This window comes from Mus caroli, chromosome 4, assembly GCF_900094665.2.
Source record: "Mus caroli chromosome 4, CAROLI_EIJ_v1.1, whole genome shotgun sequence".
Lineage (NCBI taxonomy): Eukaryota > Metazoa > Chordata > Mammalia > Rodentia > Muridae > Mus > Mus caroli.
Genome location: NC_034573.1, coordinates 119534113 through 119548570, shown reverse-complemented (window position 1 = coordinate 119548570; position 14458 = coordinate 119534113). Strand labels below are relative to the sequence as shown.

The 14458-nt window shown below is 40.8% G+C and overlaps 1 protein-coding gene across 1 annotated transcript in view; it reads left to right on the top strand.

Annotated features, from left to right (window-relative positions):
- Khdrbs1 (KH RNA binding domain containing, signal transduction associated 1) overlaps positions 1-14458 on the top strand; it is a 27528-nt gene that overhangs the window by 4387 nt on the left and 8683 nt on the right. The window contains exons 2-5 of the mRNA XM_021160678.2: positions 6510-6634; positions 9244-9360; positions 11388-11534; positions 14098-14231. Of these exons, the coding sequence (XP_021016337.1) occupies positions 6510-6634; positions 9244-9360; positions 11388-11534; positions 14098-14231 (523 nt within the window). The remainder of the gene's footprint in view (positions 1-6509; positions 6635-9243; positions 9361-11387; positions 11535-14097; positions 14232-14458) is intronic.

Here is a 14458-nt window from a genome sequence, read left to right as displayed (position 1 = left end):
TTATTTATTATATGTAAGTACACTGTAGCTGTCTTCAGACACTCCAGAAGAGGGAGTCAGGTCTCGTTATGGATGGTTGTGAGCCACCATGTGGTTGCTGGGATTTGAACTCTGGACCTTCAGAAGAGCAGTCGGGTGCTCTTACCCACTGAGCCATCTCACCAGCCCCATAGACACACTTCTGTATGCTAAATTGATGTTCAGATGAAGTGAAACAATGCACATAGGCAGACACAGTTACCTACCCATGCTAGACTTTTGTTTGTTTGTTTGTTTCGAGACAGGGTTTCTCTGTGTAGCCCTGGCTGTCCTGGAACTCACTTTTTAGACCAGGCTGGCCTTGAACTCAGAAATCCACCTGCCTCTGCCTCCCGAGTGCTGGGATTAAAGGCGTGTGCCACCACTGCCTGACAAAGAAGATTTTTTTTTTATTAACCTGTGTTTTGCATTTTGTAAACTGATTCCAACTAGATTTTGTTTTCCTGGAATGTAGTTCTGAAATAGAAGGCTTGTTTGGCATATTCAAGAGCCTCTGCTTTCTTCAGCACAGCAAAGGATTTTGGGGGGTTAAGGGAAGATTTTTGCCTCGATGAGTTGACTATAAAGTAGCAGATAGGAAGACATTGAAGATGTGACAGATGGACAGGTTTAAGACCAAGAAGTGGGGCTGAAACCATGCCTTAGAGTGAGTCTCCATACATTGCTGGTAATTGGTGCAACGACTCTGGATAACACAGTGGATACTGACATTTCATTTGAAAGCAGAACACTTAAATTCCTTAAAGCTCAGCAACAAAACTGGACTTGTTAGTACAGGCCTGCAATCCCAGGTGCTCAGAAGGCCAAGACAAATAAATCTCAAGTTCAGGGTGTGCTAGAGCTACAGACTGTAGTACAGGGCCAGCTTGCAATTTAGTGAGACCTTGTTTCAAAATGAAAATGTAAGAAAGGAGCTGTGTATAGTCTAGTGGTAAAATGCTTGCTTAGTATGGCTAGGTCTCTCAATGGAAGGCCTAGGTTTCTCTGTATAGCCCTGGCTGTCCTGGAACTCACTCTGTAGACCAGGCTGGCCTCAAACTCAGAAATCTGCCTGCCTCTGCCCCCCTAGTGCTGGGATTGAAGGTGTGGGCCACCACTGCCTGGCTAGATTTTTCTTTTAAAAATATTAATTTAAAAATAAAATTCTCTTTTAAAGTCATTCCCTAAAGAAAGGATTTGGGAAGCCATGGTAAATATGCCATAATAGGAGGATTTTTCTATGCGAATTGAGTTCCTATACAAGGATTCTAAACTCAGACTTTGGGGAAGCTGGTACCCACATTATCTCCTTTCTTTTTTGTTTTTGAAGATAGGCTTTTTCAATGTAGCCCTGGCTGTCCTAGAACTCATTGTGTAGATAAGACTGACATCAAACTCAAGAGATTAGCCTGCCTCTGCCTTCTGAGGGCTGGGATTAAAGGGACCACCACTGGGCTATTTTCTCTATTCTTCAGCCAGTTATGTATGTAACACATTGTGGCTTTTTTATATTTGGGGTAGGGGGGGTAGCCTGTAGCTTTTCTCAAATTCTTGAAGGGGTCCATGACCCCACCCCCTCCCCAAAGAAAAGGTCAAGAACCTAATGTGCTAGGTGTTCTCACTGGGAACAATTTGGGGAGTAAAAATCATGGGGTAGGGTTCATTTACACAGAGATCATTGTCTTATCGTTCCAAAAGATGACACTAATAGAAAACAGTGTAAAGGCTAGAAATGATACACAAGTTGGGGACGTTACTCATACGGAAGGCCTCTGTCTAGGTGCTAGGGTCACAGGTATGTGGGACCATATTTGGTTTAGGGTTAACATAGGAGGCTTTCTTTTCAAATGAAAGAGGACCTTTTTCTTCAAGGATTGCAGTTATGTATTTTGATGATTGTAAAATTCTAGAAATTAATAACAGGAGAAGGAATGCCATGGTCAGAAGTCTGAGCCAGTGCACCTGGAGTCTAGAGAATGACGTAATTTCATTTTTTGGAACATACTTGCAAAGCTCATCTTGATGCTCTAGCAAAAAAAGAACAAAACAACTTTTTTTTTTTTTTTTTTTTTTTGCTTTTTTTTCGAGACAGGGCTTTTCTGTGTAGTCCTGGCTGTCCTGGAACTCACTCTGTAGACCAGGCTGGCCTCAAACTCAGAAATCCACCTGCCTCTGCCTCCCAAGTGCTGGGATTAAAGGCGTGGGCCACCACACCCAGCTCTATTTAACTTTTTTATTTTTTATTTATTTTTTGGTTATTTATTTATTTATTTATTTTATGTATGTGAGTACACAGTAGCTGTCTTCAGATACACCAGAAGAGGGCATCAGATCTCATTACAGATGGTTGTGAGCCACCATGTGGTTGCTGGGAATTGAACTCAGAACCTCTGGAAGAGCAGTCAGTGCTCTTAACCACTGAGCCATCCCTCCAGCCCCCTATTTAACTTTTATTTTGAGACTAGACCTCACTAAATTTTTCAGGCTTGATCATGAAATCCTACTCTAGCCTTCTGAGGCCTGAGATAGCAGGCCATAGCCACTAAGTCTTTTTCTCAGGCTTATTCAATATTAGCTTTTGTGTGTATTCCTTTTTCTTTTTTATCTTGTGTTTTTCTCCTCCTGTGTGAGGAGGGTTGGTTTGAGGCAGGGTCTCATAGCCCAGCCCAGTCTTCAGCTTATGATCATCTTGCCTCCCAAGTGCTGGGGTTTATAGCATTCCCCAGTTTATCATGTATTAAAAGGTCATTTCATAGATACAGCAGAGCCATGAGTCAACTCAGTTCTGTCTACCCCTCAGAATGTATGTTCTAGTTCAGTATGAATGATAGAAAACATTATTCTTGCCCTCTTGACGCTGAGGCAGGAAGAGTGTTTTGCCTAGGTGAGACCCCACTTTAAACAAACAACAACCCTGTTCTTTGCTCCGAGAGTCATTAAATAGCCCTAATTTTTGGAAGTTTACAGGGGAACAGAAGGGAGGAAAATAAGCAAAGGTTAAAAAAAAAAGCTATAAGCTTAATTACACTTACTATGTCAAAAACAATGAGTTGGTGCAATTGTTCTGTCATCAGTTTGGTAGCAATTCCATAACATTTCTGAATTCAGGTTTCTTTGCCCCCTAAATGGGGATAGACTTGGTTAAAATGAATAATCCAAGACTGCTGACACATCAAAGACACCCGAGAAGATAGGCAAGGTTATAATTGCCAGGCTGACAAACAGATGGGTCACATCTCCGAGTTGTTTATTCCTTACCTTTTCTTTCTTTGACTCTTGGGACATTCAAGGTCTTCAGAGGCCCAGGCAAACATCATTTGAGGGAGTCAGTCTTAGAAATGTTGTTTAGAAAGAAAGTGCTTTCGCCTGAGGGTAAGACAATCTTTTTAGTTGTTGTTTGTGCTCCCTCTTTTTTTAGACCAATTCTTGATGTAGCTCAGGCTGGCTTTGAACTCACAGAAGTCCTTTTGAGTCCTGGGATCACAGGTATGTGCTACCATCTTTGGTTAGGGCTAGCCAAGGGAAGCTTCCTTTTCAAGTTATTTTTATTTTATTTTTTGATTTTTGGAGACAGGGTTTCTCTGTATAGCCCTGGCTGTCCTGGAACTCACTTTGTAGACCAGGCTGGCCTCGAACTCCGAAATCCTCCTGCCTCTGCCTCCCAAGTGCTGGGATTACAGGCATGCGCCACCACTGACTGGCATTTCAAATTATTTTGAGAGGAGCAAAAACTATATGTATAGCTGGCATGCAATTCACTATATAGACTGCCTGCCTTTGCTTCACAAGTACTGTGCCCCCTCACCAGGCATAAATTGTAGTTTGTAAAACTTTATAGAAGTCAGCATTTCATTGCTAAAATGTCCTCTGTTCTCCACTAAGAGAACACATGATAGATGTGAGATTTGAAGTTAGAAAATGTCTAGTGTTTTGTCATTTTAATTTATTTTTATTTTATCTATATGAGTGTTAATGCCTACGTGTATGTCTGTGTGGCGGGTGCTCATGGAGGCCAGAAGGAAGCATCTGGGTCTCCTGGAGCTGCAGTTGGGATGGCTGGGAGCTGCCATGTGGGTCCTGGGAGCTGAACCCACTAGACAAGAGCAGTGAGTGCTCTGACCACATCTCCAGTCCCACGCTTATGTTTTAGTCTGTTTTCTGGTACTTCAGCAGCTTGTGACCTAAAGTAATTAACCTGCAATTTTTAAAATTCTCAATTATATTAGCAAGTATAGTGAGTTGTTTTTAAGGGAAAGTTAGGGAATTTTTGTTATGATATTGAATAAATGTTCAGTTCTTCTACTTCTAAGTATTGATGATGACCCTTATTGAAGGCTCAAGTTGTTTCTACTCTTGCTTTCTTGGCTGTTCCGACCCCTCTGTGTGTATGTAAAGGTCAATGTCTGGTCTTTTCCCCAGTTCGTCTCCACCCTGGTTTTACTTTTTTGGTTATTTTACTTGCTACCTTTTTTCTTAAGAGATTGTCTTTGACGGGACCCAGAGCTCACTGATTTAGACTGCTGGTCAGCAAGCCCAGGCAGGGATGCCCGTCTCCACAGCTGTAGAGTCTGGATTATAGGTAGTGTGTGTCACTTCCATTACGGTGCTGGTGCTGATGATGGGATTGAATTCATATTGTCTGTCATCTTTGTGCTCAAATGCAGGTGACTGAGACATCTCCCCGGCTCTACTAAAGAGTCCCAAAATTTATATTATGTGTGTATTATATTGTATGTAAACAAACCTTCCTACCATTAGTTTTGCAATCCAGTTGAAGAACAGAAGGGCCTAACTACATCTCAGTGGTTAAGAAATACAGAGGAGCCAGCCCTGTAGTTAAGAGAGATGTAAGCAGGAGGATCAAGACTTCCCATCTTTGATGAAGCTGCCCATTTAAAGTACGTTAGTTCTGATGATTATCTCTGTGGCCTTGGTGGTTATGATGGTCTCAGGGGCATATGCTTATTTCTAGGCTTGTTGTAACGACTGTGTGGCATTGTTGGATCAGACTTCAGATGAGAGTTTTCCTTTAAATTTATGAGTGTTTGCATGTGTTTATTTGGCTGAGGAGGGCAGAAGAGAGCATTAGATTCTTCTCAAACTGGAGTAATAGATTGTTGTGGCCCGCCATGTGGGTGCTGAGAAATGAGCCTTGTGGGTCCTCTACAAGTGGCAATTGCTCTTAACCACAAGGCTGTCAGTCACTCCAGCCTCCCTGTTGTTTTTAAATTATCGTGTTATATTTTCTTGTTTTGGACATTGAGTTTGATTTAGATAGTAATTGTGTATTACCCACATACTGAGAAATAAACTTTGATCTTGAATATATGTTGTTTTGTCTTTTTAGGTGGTTGGGTTTTGGTTTTGGTTTTGTTATTTATTTTAGAAAAGGTCCCATTTATCTCAGGCTATCCTCAAACTTTGCAATCCTCCTGATTGGTTCCTGAGTGCTAGGACCACAGGCAGACACCTTATTTATAGGTTAATTTTGCTGATATTTTATAAATGTGAGAACAAATATGCAGAACAGTTAAATAACTTTCTAAGTTGACCACAACTAATGTGTGAGAGAGGAAGAACTCATTTAAACTCTTAAGAACTAGATTAAAGAAAACCTCTCGCTACAGTGAAATGGTAATGGAACTGTCTTATCATACTTGAACAGTAAGTCTCTCTTTTTTTTAATTGGGAAACTTCTTTCTCTTACCTGTTCTGGTGAAACAGTGGGAATGGAGAAGGAACAAAAAAAAAATATCTGTAATTAGTTGTGAACAATTAGCTGGAAACAGCCACTGTACTCAGCCCAGCCTTTATAAAAATTTTGTTTTGGTTTGGTTTTAATTTTTATTTGTGTTTGTCAGTGCCCATGGAGTCCAGAGGCTATTTTGGATCCTGGAGCAGCGGTAGAGGTGGTTGAAAGTCACTCCAATGAGTACTGAGCCGAACTCAAGATTTCTGCAAGGGCAGTGTGGCTTCCCAATGGCTGAGGCAGCTTAGTCCCCTTTGTATTTTTTCTTGTTGACCATTTTGATTTGCCTTAATTTTTAAAATCTTTTTTCCTACTTTACTGAATTAACTTAGATAAATGCATACATATATACTTTGTTTAGCTTTTTGTTGTTTTTCCTAGATAGGGTTTCTCTGTAGTCTTGGTTATCCTGAAACCTGATCTATAGACCAGGTTGGCCTGGAGCCCAGAGATCTGCCTGCCTCTGCTTCCTGAGTGCCGGTGTTAAAGGTGTGCATGTACTCATAAGGCAAGAAATGTGAATGGATAGTATAGACACTTCAGGTTAGGGTGGGACGAAGAATTCAGGTTCTGTGTCAACCTCTTACAGCCTTGGGGGCCTCATCCACTCTATCTAAAATTAGCACATTTCATCTGAACTGTTTGGTTTTTTACAGTACTTCACAGTAATGCTTTAAGCAGTCTTGCTAGATGTCTTTCTAAGTTCAGAAATTAAGTTCTGGTTTTTTTTTTTATTATTCAGAAATTGAGAAGATTCAGAAGGGAGAGTCAAAAAAAGATGACGAGGAGAATTATTTGGATTTATTTTCTCATAAGAACATGAAGCTGAAAGAACGCGTGCTGATACCTGTCAAGCAGTATCCAAAGGTAATTACAGTAGGCGCCCTCCCTAGTTAATGCTGGAGCTGTAAGAAAGGCATGGATGGCATGCGTCTGCCTAGAAAGCTTCCTGGGGCTTGAAGTACCTGTTTCTGGGAGCTAAAATAGCAAAGTCCATAACTTATTAGCATAATTGTAGTCAAGAAAGAAACATACTTTTAGTAATCAAAAATAATTTCTTTTTCATATGTTTTGTTCAGGTTCTAGGCCCAAAGTAAAATTCTGGATCCCTTTATCAAAAGATTGAGCCTGAATTTATCTTATTTTACATATATGTGTAAGTGCCACCGTGTGCATTATAATCACACCGTGTGCATGCCTTGTGCTTAAGGAAGCCAGAAGAGTGTATTAGATGCCCCTGGAACTGGGACTACAGGTGGTTGTAAATTGCTGTGTGGGTGCTGGGAACAGAACCCAAATCTTTCGAAAAAGCAACAAGTAATACTAACCATGAGCCATTTTTCTGCCTCTGCCTTAGAATTTAAATAAAATAAGATACAGCACATATCTTCAAATCAGATGAAGTTAATTTTATTTTTATTTAATGCATGTGAATATTTTGTTTGCATTATGTACGTGCAGCATGTGTGATTAATGCCTGAGGAAGGCAGAAGAGGGTGTAGCATCCATTGGAACCGGAAGCACAGATGATTTTAAACTACCATGTAGGGGCCAGGAGCCTAACCTGGTTCCTCTTGTAGAGCAAGCAGCAAGTGTTCCTAACCCCTGAGCCATCTCTCCAGCCTCTTAGAATTAGCTTTTTCAAAAAGAGGTTTCTGTTGCCAGGCAGTGGTGGCATGTATCTTTAATCTGGAGGCAGAGGCAGGCAAAACTCTGATTTTGTTGTTGTTGTTTGTTTCTTTTGGTTTTGGTTTTTCAAGGCAGGGTTTCTCTGTATAGCCCTGACTGTCCTGGAACTCACTCTATAGACCAGGCTGGCCTCGAACTCAGAAATCGCCTGCTTCTGTCTCCCTAGCGCTGGGATTAAAGGTGATTTTAAAAAACATATAAATATATATATATATATATATATATATATATACACACACACACACACACACACACATATATATATATATACATATATATACATATAATATATTAATTATATGTAAGTACACTGTAGCTGTCTTAGACACTCCAGAAGAGGTCATCAGATTTCGTTACAGATGGTTGGGAGCCACCATGTGGTTTCTGGGATTTGAACTCAGGACCTTCGGAAGAGCAGTCAGTGCTCTTAACTGCTGAACCATCTCACCAACCCTAGAACTCTGATTTTGAGGCCAATCTGGTTTACAGAATGAGTTCTAGGACAGCCTCGGCTACACAGAGAAACCCTTGAAAACCCAAAACCAATAAACCAAAAAAACCCCAAAAACTAAAAACAAGGGGAAAAAAAGTAAATTCTTTTGGACTCAAAAGATGCTCAGTGGTTAAGAGTTCTTGTCACCATGCCTGAAGACCTAAATTTGTTTCTGGAACCCATGTGGTAGGAGAATCAACATCCTGAGTGCCTGTGCTGCCTGCCTGACTGGTGCTCCACTGTGTACATGTTCAGGTGTACTTCACCCCCTCTTGTAAATAAATAAATGTAAATTTTTAAAAGAAATGTTTACCTTCTTCCTTTTTAAAGAAAAGAAGCTAGATTTTAGTATACCTTACATGCTACTATGAGGTATATTTGTTCTGTTGTCTCAGAAGTAGGATGCCTGAGTCTGATCACTAATAAAAGTCTATGCATGTTAAATGGTTGGGTTTTTAAAATTTTTGTTTGTTTTTCTTTTTTTTTTTTAAATAATTTTATTTATTTATTTATTTATTTATTATATGTAAGTACACTGTAGCTGTCCTCAGACACTCCAGAAGAGAGAGCCAGATCTCATTAAGGATGGTTGTGAGCCACCATGTGGTTGCTGGGATTTGAACTCCTGACCTTCGGAAGAGCAGTCGGGTGCTCTTACCCACTGAGCCATCTCACCAGCCCTTGTTTGTTTTTCTAGACAGAGTTTCTCTGTGTAGCCCTGGCTGTCCTAGAACTTACTGTGAAGATCAGGCTGGCCTTGAACTCTATCTCTCTAGTGCTGGGATTAAATTCGAGGGCCACCACTGCCTGGCTGCATGTTAAATGTTTATGTCACAGTATTAATAGTTGCAGTAAGTTGTGGAAAGAATACCCGACTTTATCAGGAAATCCAAATTCAGAACTACCACTTCTAGTTTTATATAACTTCAGGCTAATCACTAATTATTGTTATTTATTTTTTATTTTTTTTATTTTTTTGGTTTTTCGAGACAGGGTTTCTCTGTGTAGCCCTGGCTGTTCTGGAACTAACTCACTCTGTAGACCAGGCTGGCCTCCAACTCAGAAATCCGCCTGCCTCTGCCTCCCGAGTGCTTGGATTAAAGGCGTGCGCCACTACGCCTGGCTACTAATTATTATTAAATAATAGGTGTAATATATCTTGAGTCAAATTGGGATCTCATAATACAAAGATTCCTACTTTATAGGGTTGTTGAAGATCAGATGGCATGTTATATATATGTAAATTGTTATTGAGGCATGTGTGTTAGAATTCTGTTTTTTAATTTTCTGACAGTTCAATTTTGTGGGGAAGATTCTTGGACCACAAGGAAACACAATCAAGAGACTCCAGGAAGAAACTGGTGCAAAGATCTCAGTCTTGGGGAAGGGCTCGATGAGAGACAAAGCCAAGGTACGTTCAGATAGAGCCCTAATGCCTAGCTCATGCAAGCAGACATGTAGAGGTTTGTTTACATGCCGGTTTGGGAGATAATCTCACTGTGTAGCTTTGGCTGACTTGAAACTTACTGTATAGACCAGGCTGATATCAAACTAAGATCTGCCTGCCTTTGCCACCCACATGCTAGGATTAAAACCATGTACCACTGTGCTCCATCCCTCCAGCATACAAAATATGACTGCTATAAGCTTTCATTGCATGGAAGTACTCATTGGCAGTCTTAGAAAGAGCCTAGATATGTCCTAATGATTCCCCCCACCACCACCTTTTTAAACAATGTGTTTATTTTATGTTTATGGCTGTCTTGTATGCTTGTACATCTACACACCAGAAGAGGCCATCAGGTCCCATAGGACTACAGTTATAGACAATTAGGAGCTACCAGGTGGGTGCTGCTGGGAATTGAAATCAGGACCTGGAAGAGCAGCCAGTGCTCTATACCATTCAGCTATCCCTCCAGCGTTTTTGTTTCTGTTTTTTGTTTGTTTGTTTGTTGGCTATATCATGATACAATTAAGTAGCATTGTTAGCTTTGGTAAGCTTACCTCTGAAAAGTTGAAATGAGAAATGAGTATACTAAACTTAACCACATCAAAGATGTTTACCAGTGACAGGAAATAATGAGGCCAGTGGTATTCAGTGTTGGTGAGTTTGGGGAGTTACATCATTTGCTGTCTAGCCAACAGGAATGTGAGACCTAATAGGACGATAGATTCCAAAAGTAGACATGACTTATCCTGACAAAACCTATTTAAGGGTTTTTATTTTTTTATTTTCCATTCCATAGCACCCTACACAGTTTGCAGTTAATAGACAAGAAACTTCTAGAACACATAATGGTTTTCCCTTCTAGGTCAGCTGTTTAGATAAGACTTAGCCTGATAAATCTAGAAATTTGTTTTTTGAGGGCCTAACTTTTAGACTTTTAGGCAGTTTAATTGATCTTGTTTTCTTCATCTTTTTCTTTTGTCCTTTATGTTTCTCACTAGATACATAGATTGAGTGATATGCAGTATGTTATTTTAGTTAATGAGATGTTTTGTTTTGTTTTGTTTTTCAAGACAGGGTTTCTCTGTGTAGCCCTGGCTGTCCTGGAACTCACTCTGTAGACCAGGCTGGCCTCGAACTCAGAAATCTGCCTGCCTCTGTTTCCTAAGTGCTGGGATTAAAGGCGTGCGCCACCACTCCCCGGCGTTAATGAGATTTCTAGGAGATTTTTTTGTCTGTCCTGACTTTGTCCCTCCCTTGGAACTCTGGATGGTAAAAGGACTTGAGCAGGGCCAGTGATGGTAAAGAGTACTAACGGATCAAAGCCTAGTGCTCGGCCTAAATGTATGCGTGCGTGCAAACACTAAACTCTGAGCACACAACTGCTGCCTGAGTAGAGTCTAAAATTAGGTTTTCATTTACTGCAGTGAATGCTCCAGTGGCTTAAGGAAACCATTAACCAAGTGGCTTAGTTAGGGTGCTATTCCTGTGAAGAGACACCATGACCAAGGCAACTCTTATAAAAGAAAACATTTAATTGGGGCTGGCTTACAGTTTCAGAGGTTCAGTCCATTACATGGTGGGAAGCATGGCAGAATACAGGCAGACATGGTGCTGGAGAGGAACTGAGAGTTCTACATCTTGATCTGAGGGCAGCCAAAAGGAGGAGACGCTGTTCTACACTGGGAGGAGCTGAGCACTAGGATCCCTCAAAGCCCACCCACATAGTGACACACTTCCTCTTAGAAAGTCACACCTATTCCAACAAGGCCTGATAGTGCCACTTCCCATTGGCCAAACATAATTAAATCACTATATCGATGATAGTTTTAGCAGGTAGTGTAAATTAGTTCTAGGATTTGCTTTACTTCCCTTAGGTTTTTTGTTTTTGTTTTTAAAGATATTTCTTGCTTTCCCTTTGACCTACAGGTAAAGATACTGTTTTCTTTTAGTCTGTATATGAGTTGATGTTTCTTTGCATTTTTCCATAGGAGGAAGAGTTGCGCAAGGGTGGAGACCCCAAATATGCCCATTTAAATATGGATCTGCATGTCTTCATTGAAGTCTTTGGACCCCCGTGTGAAGCTTATGCTCTTATGGCCCATGCTATGGAAGAAGTCAAGAAGTTCCTAGTACCAGTAAGAAAATGCATATTCTTTATCAGTTACGCAAGGGAAAGTGAGAGTGTGTTGTTGGAAAGGCTATGGTTCTTGACTAGGTCTGTGCTTTTGTTCAGTGTGCCAAGGTTTTCCCACTACTTAAACCTCATTCTCAAAGCACTTGTCTCCAAGGCCTCCTCATCTGATGTGGCTTCATTAATGTATACTGCTACTTGTTGTCAGACTCTTGGGTCCCTGATGTGTTAACAATTTGCTTAACAGATTTAATAAGGTCTTCATTCAGTTCACTATTCTGGTACTCCTGTGCAATCAGGAGATGATGGTATTAGGAAAATGACTTAAGGTAAGTCTGCAGTTAAGAAGTCTGTGTCCTAGACTCTTAAATGTAGAGTTAACCACCAGAAGCTGACAGCATCCATTGTTGATGAGTTAATTTCTAATGAGGCACACTTACTGAAGGGCTCTTCTTCTGGTGGAGATTTGTTTATTCAGAGTCTGATTTAGAAGAGGTACATGCTACAGGCTTGACTATTGATGGCATATAATTTTTTTTTGTCGTTTTTTGTTGTTGGTTTTTGATTTCTTTATTCGATATAGGGTCTTATTGTGTATCTCTGCCAGGCCTAGAACTCACTGTGTAGACTAGGCTGGTCTCCAGCTTGCAGAGCTCTGTTTGCCTCTGCCTCCCAAGTGCTCTGATTAATCATTAACCATGCTTAGAAAATGGTATATAATTCTTAAGAGCCACCTGATTATGGAACAGGTAAAATATCAGTTATCTGAACGGTTCTTTAATGTTTGGGAATCCCCCTCCCTCCAGATTTTGGATTTTTTCCAAATACATAATGAGGTTTCTGGAGGCTGCAACTCCAGTTTAAATAAACACTGGTTTTGTTTTGTTGAGAACCTTTATTGTTGCCCAGACTTGCCTTGAATTTGCCCTTGAATTCATTGATCTCTATGCCTCTCAATTGCTATTATTAAAGGCTTGCTCTGCTACATTTGATTTTGTGTGTTCTGTATCCAACCCTGGGCTTGTTTATGCATGTTAGGCAAGCACTCTACCTACTAAGCTATGTCTCCAGCCCCTCAAAATTAATTTATATGTACAACATACTTTATAGTCAACTGAAGTTTATCTTACTTGACAAATGTGGCAGTTGGAGACTCCTGAGGAATGAGTTGGGCATTCGTACTTAACTATCTAATTGAAATAGCAATGATATGTAAGGTCAAGGACAGTGGAGAGTTGCCAGGGACATTGCTCTAATTATGTCATTCTTAAAGCAGTATTCAAAGTATATAAAAGTTCATCTGGCATTAAGGTTGAATGTTTCTTGTGGGAAATGGGAGGATGTTATGTTCTCTCTATAGAGTAGGAAGCATTGGACACAGAAGCAGGATTACTGGGTTGAGTCCCCACAGCTCATGTGAAGATGGAAGGACACTCTACAGAGTTGGCTTCTGATGTCCACACACCCACTGTGGCATCTGCATGCATGCACAGTGGCTCTTAAAAGATCTCAACTATGAGAAAAACAAACACAAAATGGTATTTAATACCTGGACCGTGAGAACTTCATGGTATTTGAGGAAAGAGGTATGGCTTGGCAACAACAGAAAAGATCTTCCCCTTTCCCCCTTTGTGGCTACACTGAGAATTTTACTCAGGGCTTTGTGTGTAGACTAGGGATATCTTCTACCACCTAGCTATACTCCTGGCCTTAGCATGTCTTGTAAGGGTCGGAGTTCACTGTTGTACAATGAGATCTTGGCAGGGTTATTTTGACAGTTAAACTGAAAAATCCATACAAAGCTTGTTTATATAGCACCCAATATATAGAACTTCATTAATGGTAGTGTCTTCTATTCTAGGAAAAGGAACTGTTTGAAAAGAATGTATTTGAGACTAATCCAGGCAGTGAGTTTAGGTTGTTGGGCTTTTCTTGAGTAAGTGGTTTGTTTGGGTTTTTTTGGTTGTGTTTTGTTTTGTTGTTTGTTTGTTTGTTTGTTTACAGTGGGTTTCTCTGTATAGCCCTGGCTGTCCTGGAATTCACTCTGTAGACCAGGCTGGCCTCGAACTCAGAAATCGCCTGCCTCTGCCTCCAAAGTGCTTTGGAGGTGTGTGCCACCACTGCCCGGCGTTTTGCGTAAGTTTGTGTATAGAGAAAGAAAATGATCAAGGGAGAGCGAGGCAGGAGCTTCTTTCTGAGGAAGTGTTATTAGTAAGAGTCTGCTGCCAAGATTTTCCTCAGAGAACTGCTAGTGTAATTGGACAGCAAAGAATTTTGACTTGAGACTTTATCTAGGCATTCAGGGCTACTCTTTTTGGGAGTGGTATTTTGAGATAGGGTCTCATTCCACTGTGTAGTTCCAGCTGTCCTAGAACTCAAAACCAGAGACTAGGCTGGCCTCTGTCTCATAGAGATCTACTTGTGTCTACATCCAGGAGTGCTGGGATCAAGATCTATGCCATTCTTTCCAGCTTCAAGACTCTTCTTAAGATCCAAGGCTTGGTGGGCCTTGTGGTTTTTAGAAGGAGCAGATGTTACATGTATTCTTTGTTGTCTTTAATTCCCAGGATATGATGGATGATATCTGTCAGGAGCAGTTTCTAGAATTGTCCTACTTGAACGGAGTACCTGAACCCTCTCGTGGTCGTGGGGTATCTGTGAGAGGACGAGGAGCTGCCCCTCCTCCTCCACCTGTTCCCAGGTAAAAATAGTTGAAAAGGAAATACAAATTTGACTGCTCAGGAGGAGTCAGAGTGTTTAGAAAGCACATCAGGTATGGGATCCTAGATCTTAGCAGTCTGACCATAGTCAGGTGTTGCAGTCCTACTGAAACTTTGGGGCTTTTAATTTGGGATAGTTCTAGCATTAAAAAAAAAATTCAGGGCTGGTGAGATGGCTCAGTAGGTAAGAGCACCCGACTGCTCTTCC